Raw genomic sequence first — 22,197 nt, 5'->3', positions numbered from 1 at the left:
ACGGCACAGGCAGCCCGCCGCGTCCCGCAGGGCTGGCGGTGCTTGGCACGGTGCCGCCCCCCCGCCGCAGGCTGGCAGCTCTTGTCCTCCCCCGCAGTCCTCATCTCTGCGGGACCCTGCGGCGACTCCGAGCGTGTGCCGGTAGCAAGGAACCGGAGCAGCTTTGAGCCCATTTTGCGAGCAAACGGTGGCTTTCCCGAGCGCCCCTCCCGGGATTCTCCCCTCCCAACAAGCGCTGCCGTGATTTGGCAGCCGCCGGGTCTCTGGACCTGCCCCTCCGCCCTGCATTGGCTAAAGTGGGGAGAGCGGCCTCCGCTTGCGGCAGCCGGGAGCGGCAGGCGGCCGGTGCGGGGATGGAGCTCTCCTGGCTGGGCGTGGATGTCTCCCGGGTGCTGCACTTGGCTGCCGTTTTCTGCCTGACCTGCGTGCTGCTGAAGGCCATCCAGCTGTACCACCGGCGGCGGGAGCTGCTCCGGGCGCTGGCCGATTTCCCCGGACACCCGACCCACTGGCTCTTCGGCCATGTCCATGAGGTAGAGCGGGAGGGAGCCGGGGTGAAGGAGGGAGCCGGGGGGAGCAGTTTCCCCAGGCGGCAGGGGGAATGATGCTGGTGGGACTCATAGCCGTGGTCCAGGGGAACCGCTGCTCCCAGCCCCAGGGTGAAGGGGAGGGCGGGCATCCCTTAGCCCTACAAACTGCTTCCTTTGCCTGTGATGCCTAGAGAGCAGCACACGCAGGCTGCTGCAAAATGCACAGTGGTAGCTGACTTGCAAGTAAAGAAAGCAATAACACAGCGTGGCATGGGCAAGGTCGTCCCGGGGTGTCAGTGCTGGAGACAGCAGAGCCGTGCAAGCTCTGTCCTGGGACAGGCTCTGCTGTCACCTCACTGTCCCTGTGATAGTCAGAGCACAGCGCCTGCAGCTGTCCCTGCAACACTGTGCATTCGCACACCGTTCCCAGCCATCCCCATATCCAGAGGCACCTTCTTTCCCTTGCCAGCTTTCATCGGCTTCGTGTCCGGGTGAGCCAGTGAGGGCATTGATCATTTTGAGTCGTGTTTCAGCCATAAAACACCTCCGAGGTATAGCATCTGGCACAGGGGCCACACATCTTTTCCAGGTTGCATCAAACCCATGACTAACTCAATCTGTGTACATAAGCATGCTTTGTCCTGGGTGCTCGTGGCATGGATGACTATTCCCCAAGTTACATGCTTGCACGCACAGATCAGCGTGGCTTCCTTGGCAAGCAGATTTCCACAACTCATCAGGAGCTACCTGAGGAATAATGGAGCTGCTTCATGCGAAAGGCTTTTCCACACATGCTAAAGGCTGCTTAAAATCACCCTGACCTATTCTGAGCTCTGCAGATGCCCTGCACTAGCAGAATCTGTGGCACATTAAATAACTGGCACCCCGAAAAGTAGCTGAACAATCTGGAGGGGACCTCCTAGGGCTTGTCTCTGTGCTGTGACAGCCCCAATTTTGCCGCACTGGACAGGACAGTCAGTCTTTTGGCAATGTAAGCAGGAAGATGGGCCAGTTCATGGCTTTGTTGCGCTGCCAGTTAGACTTTAAAACTGCAATTAAATAAAGTTTGTTGGTCACTTGTGACTGTCCTGGAATGGGCTTTAAACCGTTTGTGCCAATCACTCGCTCCCGTCATAGTTACATTGTTCACAGCTCGACTTTAACCTTGGACAGTATTTTTCTCAGAATTCTTGTGTTGCAAATTCAATCTTCTGCTGATTCAATGCTGCTAAATTCTCCAGAGCCCAAGAGTTCGTTGAGCCAGTGAGGAAACTGGTTCTTAGGGACATGGTTTGGTGCCAGAGCAGGTTAATGGTTGGACTCAATGATCTTGAGAGTCTCTTTCAACCAAAATGGTTCTATGATTCTATAATGCTCTGGGCACATGCTGAATGCAAAGTGTGCACGCACCTCGGAGGAGGATTTGAGAGCTGTATTCAGGGAGAGCACTGACATTTCCTCTTCCATGGATTAAGGTAATTAATTGCCAGTTTTGAGTAAGACCAGTTTAGTATCCCAAATATATTTGTCAGTCTCTGAGTGAGTCTCTGTTTTAAAGCATTCTTAGGTATTACCCTCTGCTTATCCAAATCACTCAGTAGAAATCACATGAAAATGTCAGGAGAGACCATGTAGGGCTGTTCAGTCTCACCGCAGCAAGATAATTTAGTTAAAACCAGTCCCAAGCTGGCCAAACTGACCTCCCAAGGCCAGGGTTGGTGGGCAGCAGAGGGGAGCAGGACGTGGCCCGTGGGTGCAGGAGGGCTCTCGGTCCCTCGACAGCCCTTTGCCTGCAGCTGCCCTGGGTGGGCGGCTGGTGAGGGCACCCTGCCTGGTTCTGACGGAGCTCAGCGCAGCTTCGTGCTCAGATTTCAGCTCCTGTGTTTTCTCTTTCATTTGCTAGTGGCATGTAGTCATTAAAAGCGCCTCTAGGCACCTCTTCCCAGACGCTTTTAGTGTTGGATCTGTTTCAAAACTTGCATTTCCCTGTGAGATCAGGCTTTTACCTTCCTTGCTTAGACCCGAGCAGGGGTTATACTTTTCTTTGCAAGCCCCTAAGGGAGGAAGAAGTAGAAACGATGGTCTTTCATGCACAGGCTGGCAGCTGGAGTCCTGGTTAAGAAGCGGTAGCTTTCCATTCATGTTCATCTGCAGCCTGCAGGACTTTACACCCTGGAGGGCATGGCACAGCAGGTGCAGGTTACTCACCCGGGGGGTAACCTCTCCTCTCAAATAAACTCATCCTACCCCTGGCAGTGCAGGGATGGTCCTTGGTAGCACAAACCAAGGCTGACACCAAAAACAAGGCTTCCAGCATTAGGACTTCAGCCAGCGAGGCTTGCTCAGCATCTCCCAATTACTCCCATTTATGCTTTCTGTGATTTTGTGATGGGAGGAAGCACAAGCAGACAGATCAAAGGGACTTTCATGTGTTCAAGTGTCATTCACCTGAAGGCACTGTGCCCCGCTTCTGCTGGCATTGCCAAAGCGGGGGGCTGGGGAGGGCTGTGTCCTTTTAACCCCAAACGTGATCCCTGCAACCAGAGAAATTGCTGGTTCTCTTTAATAAGTCCAAAGCCTTGAACTTGAGCAAGAGAAATTAAATTATAACTTTATAGCACAAATGATAACTGGATGCAGTTTGTCATTTTGCTAAATGCAGGAGGTGCATGGGATGTGCTGCAGGGAACCCCCGGCTCGCAGTAAGGGGGTTCAGCCTTGGTGCACAGAATGTGGCCGTGTCCCCACACAGCCTGTGCAGTCCCCTGCAGTCCCCATGGCTCCTGAGCGTCGTCTCTGAGATAAGCCTGGCGTGGGTGATTATTTGAGTACAAGCCATTTCCCAGGTTGATAAACACAAGCCAAACTAAAAGGTGAGCTGAGCTAACTCAGCACCAAAGCTACTGAGTAAATATTCGCTTGACTTGGTCAGTAGGGTGACTTTGTGGCTGATTTCTATCCTGGTATGCAGATGTAATTGAACTTCAAGCTTCAAATCAAAGCAACAGAATCTATGTCAGTCCCAGCTCACCAAAATCCTTCCCCCTTCCTATTGTGGCTGAGTAGTTTCTGTTCCAAGAAAAGGGAATTCTTACACAGTTTTATCTCCATGATATTTTTTTCTCTGCCTGTGAATTTGGATCTTTCCACTGATCTTTCCGCTTGTTCTTTGGCTGCTGCCTGTTTCATGTACAACAATGCTGGCTATGAAAGCAATACATTGGTGATCATTGTTGAAGAACGAGCCTGTCAGCATCGCTGATATGAATTCTGGTGCTCATGTTACTGCTCAGTGTGCAGCTTCCAAGGACCGGGGATGAAGCTTTCTGGGACCACCAACTCACTATCACCTATTAAATTCAATACCTGGAAATCAACAAAATCTTAATCTGATGTTATCTCCTCTGCGTACGGTGACTTTGTTATCTCCTCCTCGGTGACTTTGGACTAATTCTGTTGAATTTTACCTGGACACGTACCTTCGCTGCCTAAATGTCTGGGGGAAGCCATGGCCTGGGTGTCCCGATCAGGAGGGATCGTTGCGCTGGGGCAGACACAGCAGTGATGCCGTTGGCTGCTGTAAAAGAGCTGCTGTATTTTCTCACTACTGCAGGGTGCTGATTGCTCAGCCACGTCCACGTGAAGAACGTATCTGCACGTCACGAAATGCAGATGCTGTTGGGGGTAAACCTGAGTCTTCTTTGGGTGGCCATGGAAAAAGAGCAGATAACGTACATGCACCGATAGGCACCACCACTGTCCCTGAGGACGGTCTCCATGGTTAGGGTCAATTGATAGGGAAGAATGATTTTATATGAGTTTTAAAAGTAACAAACCTCTCCACTTCTCATGCTCTGAAAACCCAGAGGGACAACACCTTGCTTGCTGTTACCTTGTTTTGTGATGCAAAAAGACCTTGAGCTTTTTAAGACAGTGGTTCGGGAGATTATTTTTTCTCCAGATCTAAGTATTCTTTCTCTTTTTACCTCTCCACAACTAGTTTTTCAAGGAGGAAGAGATGCTGGACAAGGTGGAGGTCTGGGCACAGAAGTACCTACATGCTCACCCTATCTGGTTCGGGAGTTTCTCGGCATTCCTGGTTATCAGCCATCCCGAATTTGCCAAGGCTGTTTTGGCCAGAGGAGGTGAGATGATGCCTTCAGCTGTGGCGTAACAATCACAGCCTGCAGGTTTCCCATGCCAGCCCAAAAAATCACAGCGAGGCAGAGAGGTTGTCTTGCAGAAATCTTAAGAGGCACGGAGAGATACGGTACCCCCAGTGCTTCAGGGGTGACAGGGGCCCCTCCAAATCATTTGCTGGCAAATGAAACTTCCTTGAGCGCTGCTTGAAAAGTGTCTTCTCAGTACCTGATCCCAACAAGGAGAAAACACCTGGAAGTTTGTTCTCAGCTCAGACCCCTGGCTCCTACTGCAGAGTTGTATCTTTAGTGAATCCATAGAGAAAGGTGCTAAACAGTGCTGTCTGGGAAGGTTAATCATTTATCACACAGCACAGACTTTGAACTATCAATATGCTTTTTTATTCCAGTCTGGGCATCTGGTTTTATACATGTTTCTCATAGCTGGGCCAAACAGTGTTGTTTTGTTGTGAAATACTGATGAGTTCTGCAGGGATGCCACCAGTTCTGCTTCATACCCAACCAAAAGTGAGAGCCCAAAGGGAGCTTTCAGGTGCAAACCTGTGGGTTGATGCTACCGAAACATTTCCCATTTTATATGCTCTTTCTTGATGATTTTTTTTACAGACCCCAAGGATAACCTCGGCTATAAATACCTTGTCCCATGGATCGGTATGTATTACCAGGGCTTTGCCTCCCAGGGGTGATTCTGAAGTTAGTCAAGAATATGCTATAAATAAATGGCATTACACTTGTTCCTTGATGCAGGTGTAGCTAAAAGCTTCCTGAAATTATTATGCTTATTGAAAAAGCTACTAAGTAATGCTATGTTTTATTATTTGAGGAAAGAAAGTTCAGACATAGCCATACATAGAAATGAGAACTACTTGCACATCCAGAGATAGCAAAGGGTGGTGATGGGAGGAGCTCAGTGAAGAACTGGTGAAGAAATGCATCTGCTGATCTGAACTTCCCAGCTCCAACAATGCGGGTGTTCCTTTTCAGAGACAGTGCCGTGTGGTTTCGATGAGCAGGGCTCTGCTCAGCCCTGGAAACCCTGGAGCTGGTGGCAACATTTGGAAATGCTCTCTCGTAGCAGCTCAAACAGCAGATTTAATCAGTTAATCATGCTCCTTGCTGGCGGAGTCTGTGTCCACAGGCAGGTGGAAGCAGCCTGTGTGTGCCCAGCAAAACATGCCTTGCCTGTGTTTCCCCAGGGAACGGGTTGCTGATCTTACATGGGCCAAAATGGCACCAACATCGAAAACTCCTGACTCCGGGGTTTCATTATGATGTCTTGAAACCGTACGTGGCCCTGATGGCAGAGTCTACTAACGTGATGCTGGTAGGACTCATATCTGATGCTCCTCTCTCTGCCCTGCTTTCCTTTCCCTGACTGGTTAGTAGATAAATGCTGGAGCAGGGTTTTCTTGCAGTGCCCTTATTCACAAGCTGGTAATTGTAAGGACAGGCTGTGTCCTGGTGGTCAGGCTTTCTGAACCACCACAAATCCCTGCCTGGGGCTGGAAGGAAGGAGCAGGTTGAGCCTCCCTGCAGGGCCTGTCTCTTTGGCACTGCTTTGGGATGCGTGGCTCAAATGTGCGGATTAATGTTACTGCCATCCCCAAAGTGTGCATAATCTCAATCCCAACTGCAGTTTCATACTTACAAGGTGTTTTTGTGAATTAAGAACTGAAGTAAAGAAGGATTCATAATAAATCCTGAAAATGTAAAAGTTGGAGCAGAGTTATACTTCGGCCTAAAGTTAAAGGGTATAATTTGCTGTTAACATCCCCCTGACTGGATTGCAATCCCTGCCTTGCCTAATGCATAGTGAAACTGCACAGTTCCTCCATCCGCTGGTGCTGGGCACAATGCAAACCAGTGTGAATTACGGATGAGGGGCACCAGGCTTTGTGCATGTGGACTGGCAAGAGTTCAGGTGCCAGATCTGTTCCTTCTCCTTTGCATCTCTCTGTCTGACCTTCCCAGCAGCTCCACATGGGCCCCGACTGTTCTCCCTCCCACCGCCCCAGGGAGCAGCCAGGAGTCGGGGCTGGAGAGCCCCAAAAGCTTTTGCAGTGCACACAAGGTCCTGGCAGTTCATAATTCCTTGCAGACAGTGCAAAGTGCCTCTTGTGGGAGGCCATGCCACCAGGTGGCAATCGTTGTATGTGCTAAGGACATAAGTCTGGCCACATAAACCCTATTCCCCAGCCTGGTTTCATGCTGTGGGAGCTCAGATGTGACCGTGCTCCTTTTTGTTCCACCGGTTCCTTCCAGCCATGAAGGGACAGAGGATTCAACATTATTTCATGTCTGCCAGGCAAGACAGATATTATTTATAGTTTCTCTTGGGATCCCATATGGGAAGAATTGAGCAAGAACTCCTACATGACGTGCTGGTAAAACACAGGAGAGAGATCACGAGGTGGAAGATTGCATCTTAGACACCCAAGGCAAAGTCATACATGCATGACACAGAGATACAGAAAACACAAACTCGATGAAGCCCAATGCCAACATACGCTTCTCTTGTGCAGGAAACGCTCTGCACCCTAGGAAGGACTTTGGTAATGTCCTTGGTGTCTACAGGGTGCCTTTGCCCCAGGGCAGGATGTACCAAGGCTCACTGCTGCCAGGATTTGAGAGTAGCAGCCGCCTGGGGCAAATCTTATATTAATCATCCCGTTTTTGGCTTCCCTTCTCCGGGATTTTGATGGCAACTAAGAGATCCTCTTCTTTCCCCATTTCTCTGGGATGTATCCCTAGCTGAGCAACCATTAACCAGAGGGTGAATGCAGATCTTGCAGAACTGCCCCTTCTCATTTCTGTCTCCTTTGCACCTCAGGATAAATGGGAACGGCTGGTCACAGATGGGAAACCGGTGGAGCTATTTGAGCACGTCAGCTTGATGACTCTCGATAGCATCATGAAATGTGCCTTCAGTTGTCACAGCAACTGTCAGACCAACAGGTCAGTGCTGGCTGCCCCAAACACGGCACAAAGTTTTTAGCTCCGAAGAGAAGCAGGTGAATTGCTTGTTGTGTTGTTCTCAAATTTACAAACTTCCACCATTCCTTTCTCCCCAGTAAAAACACCTACATCCAGGCTGTCTACAGCCTGTGCCGCCTGGTGCACCAGCGCCTCCGCATCTTCCCCTACCACAACGACTTCATTTACTGGCTCAGCCCCCACGGGTATCAGTTCAGAAAGGTCTGCCAGCTCGCTCACGACCACACAGGTATTCCTTACCTTCATCCTCTCCCAGAGCTTTAGAGCAGGGTGGGTGATGGCTGAGCGGAAGGGTGGCAGCTGCGGTGCTCCTGCTGCAGGCTCGGAGCTGGGATCCAAGCAGAGCATCAGCTTGCAGCAGTGGTTTGTGCTGTGCACGAAGCAAGGGATCCTCACAGCTGCTGGGTGATTAAACTGGACTAATGGAGGAATCCTCTTTGGGGAATGCTCCTGTTAAATGACCAAAGACTGGTGAGACAAGGGATGGGTGCTGCAGGCAACACTGATGCAAGGAATGATTTTCCTTTCTAGGCTCAGCATGATTTTAAGGCAGGAGGGGTGGGTGAAATAGGCTGAGAAGTCTATGGTGGACAAAGAAGTTTGCAGAAAAGGATGGCAAAGTGTGCAGCATTTGGTGCTGAAAAAGCCAAACTGCCTGGGATGCAGAAGCTCATGTCCAATGCATCATGAACGGGGCAGTGGTCGCCCCCTTGGGTGAGCTTTGTGTTGGCAGGAAAATTTTGCAGCTCAGCATCTCCTGCCCCTGCTGAACCTTTAATTCTTTGTTCCCTAGACAAGGTGATCCAGGAGCGAAAGGAATCACTCAAAGATGAACGGGAATTTGAAAAGATCCAGAAGAAGAGATATTTGGATTTCCTGGACATTCTGCTGTGTGCCAAAGTGAGTGACATTGGTCCCCTCTTTTGGGGAATACAACATGCAGAGGGATTTCATAGTCTTGCTTGGAAGGACAAAGGGATTTATAAGCCAAGGAAAAGAGGCCCTGAATTCAGTCTAAAGAGAGACTGATTTTGTTTGTACATATCCCAGGAGCATCACCCCACCCTCTTCAATGGCTGAAGGATATAATGTCCCCTCTTGGGATATTATATTTTATATATATATCTGGGCCACTATGATAAATATATTATATGTTTATATATATGAGCTACTGAAAGTGTCTCTGGGTTGTCAGTATGAGAACGGAGCTGGACTGTCTGATGAGGACCTGCGCGCTGAGGTGGACACGTTCATGTTTGAGGGCCACGACACGACAGCCAGTGGCATCTCCTGGCTCTTGTACTGCCTGGCGTCACACCCCGAGCACCAGGCACGGTGCCGGGAGGAGATCCAGGAGATCCTGGGGGACCGGGAGACGCTTCAGTGGTAAGGCTGCACATTTCCTCAGCTGGTAACTATTTTCCTGTTGCTGGTATTTCTAAGTGAGCAATATCTTCAAGGCTCAAAAGCTGGGGTGCTACAGAGCTGATTTGTAAGGTTGCTGCATGCACAGGGACTCCACGGGATGGAGCAGATACTGTGTCCTCCAGCTAAATCTGCATCCCTGCCCTTCAGGGCTTGTATTGCTAGAGCAGACATGAGAATAAAACCATCCCAGACCAGAAGAACATGCTGGGTGCTGTGCCAAGTCCTGGACCACTGACACTGTCCTTTGCTTTCTCTTGTCTTCTTGCCACATGTTGTAGTAGCTGCTTTTCACCTTTTGCTGTCACTTTGCCCTTGATCTTGTTCAGAGGTTGTTAACACAGTTCAGAGGTGACTTGGGGTCTCCAGCTTGCAGCAGCCCATGTGTAGATGTTGTGGGTCCCTCCATATGCCCCATCTGTTGCCAGAGTTCTGCCCTGATGGCCATGGGGCTCATTCTGTCTGTCCTGACAGGGAGGACCTGGGCAAGATGACCTACAGCACCATGTGCATCAAGGAAAGCCTTCGCCTGTACCCACCAGTGCCCGGCGTGAGCAGGCAGCTCAGCAAACCCATCACCTTCCCTGACGGACGCACCTTGCCAGAAGGTCTGTAAATCCCATTCCCCTGTCCTCGCTGCTGGCCACAGGGCACAGGTGACAGCTCTGCCTCTGTGACCTGCCCTTCGCTGGCACAGACATTCAGAGGGGACTCTGCAGATGTTGGCATCCTGCTGATAGACTGAGATCCGGGCTGAATGGTGGCACCCCTGTGGTATAGAACAGGTTGCCCAGAGAGGTGGTAGATGCCCCATCCCTGGAAACATTCCAGGCCAGGCTGGACGGCACTCTGAGCAACCTGATCCAGTTGAAGATGTCCCTGCACATTGCAGGGGGCTGGACTAAAGGACCTTTGAAGATCCCTTCCAACCTAAACTATTCTATGATTCTGCCCGCCACTGCAGCTATGGGGCAGCTTTGCATGTGCCAAAAGCCCCTTCTCCTCCTGGCCAAGCATGAGCCCATGATTCACCTGCTTTGGCAAACTGCAGGAACAGAGGGACAGGGACCAGTCCCATCCTGACTTGCAGTGTGGGAATTGCCCTGCATTGTTCCTTTCCTTCTCTGATTTGGCACACAAGTGGGCAGTGTCAGGGTGGGGATGATGTGCCTACAGTGCTGGTGGCTTCCTCATTTCCACCCTTTGTCTGCTTACGACAAATGGAAAATGTTTAGTTTTCTCTAAAGCCAGTGACAAAATCCTTATAGGTTTCCAGTTGACAGGTAAGACCATAATGACTTAGCCAGACCTTTGTGTGAGCATGCTGCAACCTTCTCTTTAGTTTCTTTGTGACTGAGCCCTTATCTCCTCCCTAATTGTTTTACAGGCACTGTCGCCACGATAAGCATTTATCTCATTCACAGAAACCCCTCAGTATGGAAAGACCCTTTGGTGAGTTTTCTTTTGCCCTTCTAATAATTTTTCCCCTTTATGCTGTGCCTCTTCCAATGTTAGCAGGAGAGCAGAGCCCTCCCCTTGCTCCCAAGCATCTTTGCCCACAGGAATCACTCTAAGAAGTGACCTCCTTGCATTAGTATCAGCCAACTGTGGCACCAGGTGGTCAGACAGCAGTGTTAGGGCTTAGTGCTGCCCAAACAGTGAGATAAAGTGCTCCAAAGACCTTCTTGTATTACCAAACACAAAGATGATTTTGCTCAGCCTATATGTGGAGAATCGACTCCTGGCTTCTTGGCTTTCACCATGTCTACATCTGGTTTGTCTTGGCAGCACCATTACCAGGCTTAGGGGAAAGCGAGGGAGTCTGGTGTAGGAATTGCAGTCCATCTCAAATTGAATCCTCTCTCCAATGGCATTGTTCAGAAATTATGGGGTGTTGCATTTCTGGAAACATTGGTCAGTACCTTTACTCCTTAAGTAATCGTGTTTTCTTGCTGCGTATTCTTCATTTCCAGGTGTTTGACCCGTGGCGGTTTTCCCCGGAGAACATCTCTGGCAGACACTCTCACGCCTTTCTGCCTTTTTCTGCTGGAATGAGGTAAAGTGTATTGAACACTGAAGGAGTAGTGGGGAGAGAAAATGTGTATGTCTGGAAACTGCTCAGCCCAAGAAGCGTGTGCTGCCGTTAAAACTGCTCTCAGGGAGGCTCTCACAGACCTCCACCTGAACCCATGGCCCTGCAACATTAGATAGCTCATGAGCATGTAAGAAATGTCTGTGCCACAGAAGGGTTCTGGAACCAGCAGGCAAAATGGGAAGGAAACATCACTGGGCCCCTCTTAGGAATGGGAACTGGGTCCCAAAGCTGCTGAGCATCCTGCTGGCGTCATGTGGAGAGCCTGCAGCATCCCAAGCTCACCTGCCCTCCTCTCCTTGATGCAGAGACCCCATCCCATGCCCCGTCCTTTGATTCCCTGTTCTCCCCTGCTCTCAGTCCTTCTCCCTGCCCTCACCCACATTGCGGACTCTCATGCTTGGAAACCCACCACCATGGCTCTGCTGGCCTCTCCTTTGGCTTCCCCATCTCCCTTTGTTCTCTGTGTTCATCAAACACACATCCAGGAGCTCTTCTCCCCTGGTGCTCCTCCAGATTTCCCCTGCTCAGCCCATACCCCTGCTCTGGCCACCAAAAATGCTGCCTGCAGCCCCCAGAGCTGCAGAGGGGAAGGACTGTATGCTGGTGTGAGAGGGCTGGGATCCAGCTGCAGGGGTTTGCTGTGCCCAGCACTGAAAAGGGGTGGCTGAGCTCCTCTTTTACTCCAGGAACTGCATTGGGCAGCAGTTTGCCATGAACGAGATGAAGGTGGCGCTGGCCCTGACCCTGCTCCGCTTCGAGCTCTCACCTGACCCCACCAAGCCTCCCACCAAAATACCTCAGATCATCCTTCGCTCCAAGAATGGGATTCACATCTATCTGAAGAAAATCCGCTGAAGCTGGAGAATCTCCTGCCTTCACCGGAGGGAGGGACTGAGCAAGGGACGGGACAATGTTTCTCTGGGGTGAAAGATGCAAGACCGGATTTGGGGATGAGGATTCCTGATTTCTGTGCTTCTTCCACCAGCAGAAAGCCCTTTTCAGCCTGGGCGCAGGTAGCCTGGATGGCAGTGCACGGACCCATTGCCATCTGCTCCGCAAGCATGGCCGTGCCTCTTTGCTGGTGTCCTCTTGCCCTGTCGTAAGAGCTGACTTGGCCTGGGAACATCTGGAGGTCCCACCAGCTTCCTCCTTACCAAATCCTGCATTGGCACTTGTGTCCTGGCCAGATCTGTGACTGTTGCCAGCCCTGCTCAGTCGCCTGCACCTCAGTGCCTACTGGTCAGCCCTTCTCTCCCGCAGCAGGGACAGCCCACGGCAGACCTCTGTCTCTCTTCTCACACTCAATGTGTCTCTTGTTGAAAGCACTGATTCCAGTTTGGGCTCTGAACTTCTGCCCAAACTGCAAAATAGTCTGTAATTTTTCTGTTAATAAACCGATAATTATTCCTGTAACAACAGCTGCATCCGTTTTTGTTGCTGATGCTTGCCAGCTCCATCACAAATAGGGTGCAAAATCCTTTTAGAAGTAGGAGATGGAGAGAAAACCCATGAGCAGCAAGAGATGATCCCGGGGGTGTCCAGCTGGGTCCCTGCTGGGGTGTCCCCCTGTCCCTAGGCAACACAGCATCTCCTCCCATGGGCAGCCCCTTAACTGGGGTCCAATATGGAATTTCCATTTAAAGCTGCAAAGGAAGAGTTATGGTAGTTAGAAAGGTTTATTTTTTTTTCCCTAAGCAGATAAAATTGTGAGTTGTTCACTTGAGGCACAGTCAAGGGCACCAGCAAGCTGTCCTTTGCCTCTGCAAGGCTCATTATTGGGGTTGAAAGTGTCAAACTGGGAAATCTCAAAAGCTGCTGTTGCAATTAGCATCACACCATCACCAGTGGCGGTTCTGGCATTGTGGCAGCAGCTGGCTTCATCCAGCTTTTGTCTGTAGAGATAAGGCAGGTACAGAGCTGGGGGGGGAACAGAAGGAAGTTTTTGTGGGATGCACAGTGCTATACAACCAACACCACGAGCCCTGTTAATGGAAGGTTGTATCAAACATGAGGTTTTGTCCAGTTTTAAGTTTAAATACACAAAGGGAGCCCATCATAAATAATAGAGATGATACAAAAATAACTTGTGTCGTTTCTCTCTATGAGTATATTACCAACCTGCTGCAAATGTCACACCGGAGGTGTCCTCGCAACAGCTGTAAGCGAGAAGCTGCAAAAAACAGGCGTGTGTGTTGTGCACATGGTGTTGTCCATGTGCGTCCTCTACCACATCATCTGCATCTCCTCTGAACACACTTGCAGCCATATCCTCAGCTACCACCAAGCCCCCCACAGCCCCCTCCTGTGTCCTCTCTGCTTACCTCCCAGCCACCAGCAATAAAACCCATCTGCCATGGGCTGCTCGCTTAGCCAGGCAGCCTTGAGAAGACACATCCTTCAGCCAGCTTCGCCTTTCTGATTTGAAACTTCAAGCTCCTTTGAAAACCAGGACTTCTTGGAGGTGAAGTCTCCCCGAAATAAAAACATTTTCTGAAAAAAAAAACAAATCAGTAACATGTTGAACCCCACATTATAATTCGAATGATGATGCTTCTCCCTTCCTTTTTTGACAAATTCCACCAGAAGAACAAAACACAGAATCACAGAATGGTTGGGGTTGTAAGGGACCTCTGGAGATCATCTAGTCCAACCCGCCTGCTAAAGCAGGTTCACCTGGAGCAGACTGCACAGGAATGTTGAACTTAAAACAAGAAATACATATATTTTCAAAATACTTAAGCTCATGCACAAAGGCAAAGCTTGTCTAACAGCAGCTCAATCAATACGTGGTCTTAGTGGTTGCTCTCGTTTATCTGTATAAGGATTGAGACTCTAGAAAGTAAGATCAATATGAGATTTCTCACTAAATGTGCTTTTCCATCTCAATTTCCGGCCCTTCAGCAATGTAACTTTCCACCTGTGCTGGGCAAATTGATACCCAGTTCAATGTGGTTTTGCTTCTGAGTTAATCTAATATATTTCTGCGTGAGCCAGCTCCTCTCACCGAAGCAGGAGCATCATCAGGAGGGTACGAAACCCACCATGCAGGGGATGCATGGGGGCCCGGGCAAGCGCCCCCCACGCTCCAGCTGCCTGAACCCAATTCAGACATGAGGTGCAGCTCTCGAGTCAAAATAAGAGATATGCTTGCAATGGATAAAGAAATATATTCTAATTAAAATATAAAATGTTATAAAACTTTGAGATGCCACAAGCACTTTGGAGGGCGGTATTAGGAACCGAAATTATCTCGATAAATTGAAAAAATGCTGAAGTGAATAGTATGTGAGTCTGTAAGCTCAGGCACAAAGCACAAGAGCAGGCACAGCCATTGCACGAAACCAATAGGGGAAATACCTGATAGGCAGCAATCTCTCCCAGAAGGTATTTTGTAGATATAGAAGCTCACAAAGGTAACGTGAATCAATAATATCCTGCTGTTGTAATCAAAGCAAACATCATACTTGGATACATAAATACAAATATTTCTCAAAAATTTTTCATTTGCATCTCCTTTCACTAGATGAAATGAGACAGTGTCCTTCAACCCTGTTTGGAGATATAAGTATAAAGACAACTGCATTTACTCCAAAACATACCTTGCCTACATATTTTGAAGTGTAAAATGAGAACATTTTTAATCAAAATAGCTGAAGTCACTAGAAGCAAATGACGTGCATCTCTAGATTGGATTCAATTTTCTTTTAAGATAAGATTTGAAAAAGCTACAATCTAAAATGGAGCAGATGAACCTTCACACACAAATGCGAAAGATTGAAGCAAGAACATCTGATGAGCAAGAGCACAAGGCTGCAATCATCGTGTACCCGGGGAAAGGGGATCAAACTATGGGAAAGTGGCATAACAGTCCTCATGTAAATAAATGACAGCTGCTAATTGCATCTAGGCAGATACACGTTACATTGCATAAAGCACTCCTTAAAGTTCCTTAAGCCCTGACATAGGTCGCCTGGGGAGTCTGCATTTCAGGGGTTTTAAGAGCAGGTCACCGTTTTTGGTGCATGATCCAGAAGAATTCACAGGAGAAAAGAAAATCCCAAACCAGAAAGCCAGGAGTTATAGTGGAAATCTCTTAACAAGGCACCTACAATTTCCCGAAGCTGCACTGCAGACTAAGCTGAACTCAATTTTCAAGTCAAGCTCATAAGAACAAGCAACAGAAAATAATAAAAAGAATAATGCTTGATTACTAGATTATGTTAACAATTTCTAATTTTTAATGTGTATTTCTATACATGTTGTATATATGTTGCCATACATACTTATATAACCATGGCAACATAAACATGCACAGTGCTTAAGAGATCACTTTTAAAACATTCTTCTTTACAGAAAAAATCCCAAGGTAAAGTGACTAGGAAATACTAGTGAGCTCTATTTGACGAATAACAGAAGACTGATGTCTGCTTTTAATTCACGTCAGCGTTGGCACAAACTCCCATCACTACAAAAAGGAGACAATCATGTGCTGGGCACGTTTCATTGCCAAGGAAGGCAATGAAAGCGGTGTAAGGGTACAGCGGGTACCTCTGGTCTGGGGTTCATGGGTGGACTGAATGGGGGCTGCAGGAAAGGCTGCACTGCTCTTTTCCCAACTGGATCACCCAACGCGTGAGTGTTCCTGGGACAGAAAAGCCAGGCTGCTCCTGCCTTCCCCCTGCTCAGTCATCCCTTCCATGACTTTTAGGATTCACTAAAAATCTGCGTCTTTGTATCTGAAGAGGAAAAGGAAAGGTGCTCTGCAGCATTCCCATCCTCCTCTCTGTGCCGTGCTCATGGCTTCTTGGCATGGGAAGGGAGCGGATCCCCATTTCCCCTGCAGTCACATACCCAAACCCAACATCAGGTCTGTGCACATAGCTCTCCTGGATGCTAACACCCTCCAAGACCAGACTCATCCAAATAATGCCATGCAAGGCAGCCAGTTCCCAATGTCCCCAAGCCATGTGGGCCAGCACTGCACACCAGGCCAGCCAGCTTCTTGCATCCCACATCCTGCATCCCATATCCTGCATCATTTTGCATCCCAGTTCCCATATCTCATATCCTTCATCCCACATCTTCCACAGCTCCTCTGCTTCTGAACTGGAGAGCTGGGCTGAGGCTGCAAAAGGGTTTCTGGGCCAACTGTGTCCCAGTGCCAGAGTGAGCCAGGTCTTTATTTGTAATTTCTGATAGCGTCTCCCCCCAGTTACCTTTCACCTCCTAAGTATTAGAGGCATAGTAACAATAAAAAGACCTAGTCACACGGGATGTGTAACTGAGCACTACAGTCAAGGACTAGATTCAGAGAGGTTACCTCATTCTTTAATCCCTTCCCACCTTCTGCAGAAAGGGTAATTGCAAAGATTATGAGCTGACCTTGGACTGCCTGGTTCAGCCCTTTAGACAACTAATTTAACAAGAATTCGTCAGAGAGTCTGTGCAAGGTGCAACAGGATAAATCTTTGTTTTGGTTTAAAAGATCTTGGATTTTTCTCATTGCTACAGCAGTAACAGCAAAGACACCATCTACTCACAGTTATTCCCTTTCCCACCGGGATTGTTGTGATAGGTGTACAGCCACATCCCGGCTACACAAAGGGCACCCGTCCATCGCGGTCTGGTGGTGACACTTTATCCCACGCTGCCAAATGCAACGGGAGCAGCAGAAGTAGTGGGGAGAGCAGCTTGCTCACACCCTTGGGGACGCGGTCCCCGCACAGGACCCACGCCGCTCTCCGGGCAAAGCCATTATCAGATGGTACTAGCAACTTCCATCTGAACCCTGCTGGGATGTTACACTGGAAGCAGCCTGTAAATTAAATAAGTATTACAACATGTTTGTAAGACAGCTGTATTAAATGCTTCCAGATACAAATTTATCCTCGAGATGTGTGTGGTCAGATGGGACCCAGGCAGCTCACATTACTCTGCAACACTTGCTGGGCTCTTGACGTGATTTCCTCATATATCATGTGTTTGGAAGCTTGAAATGTTTTGGTTGGGGTTTCTTTTGGCATTATAGCTACATTTCCTCTGTCAGCACCAAGCACTGCAGGAACACACAGGGACAGATGGGCATAGACTCTTCTTCCCATCCGAACAAACACAGTCACACTCAGGGAAGCAGCTGCTGCAAGGTCACGCTGTGGAGCAAAGTACTGATTTGCCACCCAAATTCCACCTGCTCAGTAAACCAATCCTGCAATGAATGTCAACAGCATGAGTGAAGTCAGAGAGGAAGATCCTTCCCTTCTTCTGTTTCGGTGCCTAAATTAAGTGAAGAGACACCCAAGACCCTGAAAGCAACTTCGACAGCCTCATGTGTCTGTGGTGGGGGTACAGGGCGGGAATTTTTCAGTGTAACATTTTGGGGTTTTTACGTTTATGGCCTGACGCATGGTGGCACGTCCTGCCAGCATGTGGACATTCACAGCATCGAGCCAGCTGTGCCAAGGCACTTTGCAAATATTTGATGACCTTCCAAGTGTCCTTTAACACCCTGCTGTAGCTTTGCCAACCTCAGATGTCCAGAAGGTTAAGCCAAGAATCTGTTCACCCTGGCAGCCTCCCCAGAACTTGCTGGCTGTCAGGAGACTCCTGTAGCTGCTTCTGCATGCTGAGATTTTCTCTTTGGAGGCTCCTCACTTCTATTGGGATGCCTGGGAACAACAGGGCTGTAGGTTCTCCTGCTGACAAGCAGACTGTTTCTGGCCTTGGCCCAATCCCTATGATGACCAGACCACTTCTGACCCCTTTCACTTTTCTCTACTTGCAGCTTTGTGGCTGTTTCACTTTCTCTTTTGAACTTCCGTGGTTTCTTCCCCTGCAGAAACCCCTGGGTTATCACCCCCAGGCTGGGCTAAAGAGTGTCAGACCAAGTTTTCGTGGCTCCTCTTGCCATGGAACCTCTGAAATACATGAGAAATGTGTTTCTCTCCCATCCACCAGTGAAACGGTAAATGCAGAGGCTGGATTAGGCACCCGATTTTACTGTCACCCAAGCTAAGACCCTTGTCCCAAATCTACTTAAACGTGGGTTTAGTCACTCTGTTCCCTATGTCCCCTCCTTATCAGCTCAACACTTGACAACTCACTTGACCTTCAAGGCAACCCATACCCACTTGGCTCCATGCTCAACAGTTGTTACTGGTTATTAAATAACTATGAGGGAGCCAGATGGTAAAAATCCACCCTGCTCAGTAACCCATGGTCAAACCCATTTTCAAGGGACTTTGTCACTAGTGACAATTTCTGTATTGTCAATAAAAGTTTCATTTGACGCTGTGACAGCAACTTCACCAGCCTGGCTGCTCCACTCGGGGGGGGATTTCTGAGTTATTTTGTCACTAAAAGGTGCTGGACAGATCCAGACCAGACAGTCTGGTAACTGGGTTGGTGCCACAGGAGACCCCAAAACAACTTCACTGGTGCTGTCCAAAGTCTCAACCCCCAATTCGACCTGTACATGGACCTTGTAAGGCACCCAGCTATATGACATTGTTTAATTTGTGAGTGTGCTGCAGATCTTCACATGAGGGACCCACAGTAGCAATCCTACTGTCTGATGTCCTCGACTCCATGGAGCTCCCCTTTTCCTACCTCCAATCCATAGTCATGGGCAACTCAAGTCATGAGTTTCTCCCTTCCCTTTGGCTTCTCTGACCTTCTCCTCCCTGCAGCCACGATGCATGCCCATACTCCATCCTATTATTCCTGCTAATCCGTGCTGGGGCTGGCAGTGTGCCCACCATTATGGTGACAAAGACCAGGGGGTTTTCTGCCTCGGTGCTGAACTTATTCAAGCTCAGGGTGCTCAGGAGCCAAGGCCGAGATGTGACACCGGCTTACCCAGGGAAAGCATTCATTGCCCTCAGAATGACACGTCATCAGGCTTGTCTTCCTGTCTGAAATGAGCATCAAGCCTCATGGAATCATAAAAACATAGGATAGTGTGGATTAGAAGGGGCCTTCAAAGGTCATCTAGTCCAACTCTCCTGCCATGAGCAGGGACATCTTCAACTGGATCAGGTTGCTCAGAGCCCCATCCAGCCTGGCCTTGAATGTTGCCAGGGATGGGGCATCTACCACCTCTCTGGGCAACTTGTGTCAGTGTTTTACCACCCTCATTGTAAAAAATCTCTTCCTAATTTCTAGCCTGAGATGCTCTTCGAGCATGGCTTTGGCTTCCTTTGCATTTGGGGGGCCAGGGGATACAGGATGAGTCCTGGCAGCCCAGAGGCAAGGCTGTGCCCGAGGGTGCAGCCCTGTGAGTGTTTTCTCAAGTCACAAGAGCTGTTTCAGTGGCTTTACTCCCCATTGAGCCTGAGGAACCTGTTTCCACCCCTCCTGTACCATATGTCACTAAACCCTTCCCTCTGCCTCCAGACTTTCCACGGTAAGAAAATAACCAAACCAATATGTGGTCAAACAAAACAAAACAGAAATCACACGCTCCCACTCAAATGGTGGCAGCCAGAACAAAATCATCTTGCAAATCAAAAAGCCCCAAGAGGGAGCACAATCCTGTCTCAAGCCCTTTTCTGCAGAAGCCGAGGGCTGACACCTCGCTATGAGTCAGCTGTCCGAAGGGCATAGATGGGCACTGGCCCTGGGGACGGGCTCATTTTGGGGGTGCAGGGACCCAGTGCAGACCCCAGCACCAGCCATAGGTGGGCTTGCAAGCCAAGGGGGAGGTGCTGGGTGACCTGAATGTCTAGGGTGGGAAATGGATCGCTAGGTGGCAGTGGGAGACCCAGAAAAACCTGAAGTCCTCCCTGGTCCCTGCAAAACTCCCTGGGCTTGGCAGGGAGCATGGCCAGGCCCAGTAGGGCAGCTGATGGGCCCCATCCTTGGGGGCATCGCCATCCCCACCCTCAGCTGTGCAGGGCAGCACAGCTGGCACTGCTCCATCACAGTCCTGAGCAGGATGGTGGTGTCACCCACAGCACAGGGAAAGCTTGTCACTCTGAGTGCCCAGGCAGCTGGCAGGCACCAGGGGAAACTGAGGCACAGAGGGCTGCACACATGCCGTGCCATGCCACAGTGAGATACAAGACTGTCCAGCTCTCGCCCTATGGCAATAGCATCACCAGCACCCCTGTAGGCACTAATGTAGTCATAGAACCATTTTGGTTGGAAGAGACCCTCAAGATCATTGAGTTCAACCATTAATCTCACCCCAGCACTAAATCATGTCCCTAAGAACCGCACCTACATGTCTTTTAAACACATCCAGGGATGGTGACTCCACAACTTCCCTTTGGCAGCCTGTTCCAATGCTCAACAACCCTTTCTGTGAAGAAATTTTCTCTAATACCCAATCTAAACCTCCCCCGGTGCAACTTGAGGCCCTTTCCCCTCATCACTTGCTACTTGGGAGGAAAGACCAACAGCCTCCATGCTACAACCTCCTACATGCTGCAGCTGTGCCCATCTGTCTTGGGAGCTCAGCTCTGCTTGTGGCCGGACCAGGACAGCCAAATCTGAGCATCTCCACATCTGCATAAACTGCAGCCCCCTGCTCCCCCTCTGTGTTGCACCCTGAGTTTGAGAAACAAAACTCCTCTAGGACTGGATCTAAACCTTCATTTTGACTGTCTAGGGGACTAATGGGACAGGTATGCTGTGAACAACCAGCAAGGTGCAGAGAGTATTTTGCAAGGCAGCTGGAGACTGAGATCCCCTTCTCCTGACCCTCCCCATCTCACCCCCAGGAGGAGACTGGCTGCAGGGTGTGGAGGTGCCGATGCCACCACGCTTGCACTGCTGGTGGATGCAGGCTGGTCTCAAAGGCCAGACGCCAGCTCTCCTCCTCCTCATCTCCAGCACAGCAAGGCTGTTGGAGGACAGCAGTTTGATGCAACTTTATTTACTGGCCCTATTCCTCAGATATTTCCCATGTCTGGGAACAAGCCTGCCTGGCCACCTTGCAGCTCTGCTCGTGCACCTTCTGGCTTGTGGTCCAAGCAACAAACTTGTGGAGCGCTTGACCACAAAGACCGAACCCAGACTCCTTGGTGGTGGGTTGCAAAGGAAAACAGGTGATGTTTGAAGATGTCCCTACAGCATCTTCTGATTTGGGCATAGGGAAAGGATAGAGCAGGGAAAGTTACATGTGATGAGGACCCACAGCAGCTGTCTGTCCCTCTGTCCATACCATGCCCAGCTTGGCCTCCCAGCCCTGTGTTCTGAGGCCACCACTCTAAAATGTGCTTGGGAAAGGGAGAAGAAACTACTGACATTTTAATGAAAAAAAAAAATGCATATTATATATATAATTATTCTAGGTAGTTCTGACAATAATCAGAGTAACCTGAGCCAAACACTTCAAAGTCCTTAAGAACCGTGTTTAACCCAGGTTTGCAGTTGGAAAGACCAAAGCTTTGGGGGGTATCTGGCAGCACTGCTGCATTGCAGAGCCGTAACACAGAGGCAACCAGGAGAAAATTCTTCTGCTTTTCATCTCATGCAGGTCAAAGCGGGCAACCCAAACACCCCCCTCACCTTCAGATGCTGGCAGTTTCTGGACAGCAGCGTGTTCAAGATAACCTCCTCTGCCAAGCCACCGCTAAACGGCTTTGAGAGCAGCAAAAACAGCGCGAGAAGCCAGGCAGCACCCGGTGACACAGATCTAATCGCCCGAGCATTTGCCCCAAACGTCCTCCTGCCAAGCAGTGACATTTCTGTGCTGTCTCGGCTCTCTCCCTCCATCACCATGACTACAGCAGCCACCAATCCACTGGCAAGTCCTTCCAGGGTACCGGCAAGCCCTCTGGGAGATGCTGTGAGCTCCAGCCCCTTTGGCAGGGAGGCACTTCGGGGACCCCGGGACAGCCCGTAGCACCAAAAATTCCCCTTTTTCTTCTTTCCCTCCTCCTTTTCTTTTTTTATTTTTTCTCTCCTCCTTTTTTGAAGCACAAACAATGGAGCTAAAAGGTTGGGTATCAGGCCGATAATCATGAATGACGTGTCGTTATTACACACCACA

At 49.5% G+C, this 22,197-nt stretch overlaps 1 protein-coding gene and 1 long non-coding RNA gene across 2 annotated transcripts; one reads left to right on the top strand and one right to left on the bottom strand.

Moving 5' to 3' along the window:
- The first annotated feature begins 83 nt into the window (after positions 1-83).
- Positions 84-12,617, top strand: LOC102086929 (cytochrome P450 4B1). Its single transcript, XM_013370133.3, has 12 exons — positions 84-533; positions 4,531-4,675; positions 5,297-5,341; positions 5,887-6,014; positions 7,521-7,645; positions 7,762-7,913; positions 8,478-8,584; positions 8,880-9,070; positions 9,584-9,717; positions 10,497-10,561; positions 11,083-11,165; positions 11,891-12,617. Exons 1-12 carry the CDS (start codon positions 354-356, stop codon positions 12,057-12,059), a joined length of 1,524 nt encoding a protein of 507 aa, XP_013225587.2. The 5' UTR covers positions 84-353; the 3' UTR covers positions 12,060-12,617.
- LOC110365594 (uncharacterized) lies at positions 9,712-22,103 on the bottom strand. Its single transcript, XR_010474205.1, has 7 exons — positions 21,714-22,103; positions 17,132-18,118; positions 16,745-17,019; positions 14,562-14,753; positions 13,526-13,694; positions 12,001-12,847; positions 9,712-11,155 (listed from the first exon to the last, which is right to left on the bottom strand). It is a non-coding gene; the product is annotated as an uncharacterized LOC110365594 (long non-coding RNA).
- Between the last annotated feature and the right edge of the window lie 94 nt (positions 22,104-22,197).

This window comes from Columba livia, chromosome 8 (genome assembly GCF_036013475.1).
Source record: "Columba livia isolate bColLiv1 breed racing homer chromosome 8, bColLiv1.pat.W.v2, whole genome shotgun sequence".
Classification (NCBI taxonomy): domain Eukaryota; kingdom Metazoa; phylum Chordata; class Aves; order Columbiformes; family Columbidae; genus Columba; species Columba livia.
Note: the sequence above shows the minus strand (reverse complement) of the source record. Positions and strands in the feature narration are given on the sequence as shown.

Excerpts from the sequence above, each read along its gene's own strand:
- LOC102086929 (XM_013370133.3), top strand. The coding sequence starts at position 354 with ATGGAGCTCTCCTGGCTGGGCGTGGATGTCTCCCGGGTGCTGCACTTG. Across the intron at positions 4,676-5,296 it reads GGCTGTTTTGGCCAGAGGAG|ACCCCAAGGATAACCTCGGC; the intron begins GTGAGATGATGC and ends TTTTTTTTACAG. Across the intron at positions 10,562-11,082 it reads CAGTATGGAAAGACCCTTTG|GTGTTTGACCCGTGGCGGTT; the intron begins GTGAGTTTTCTT and ends CTTCATTTCCAG.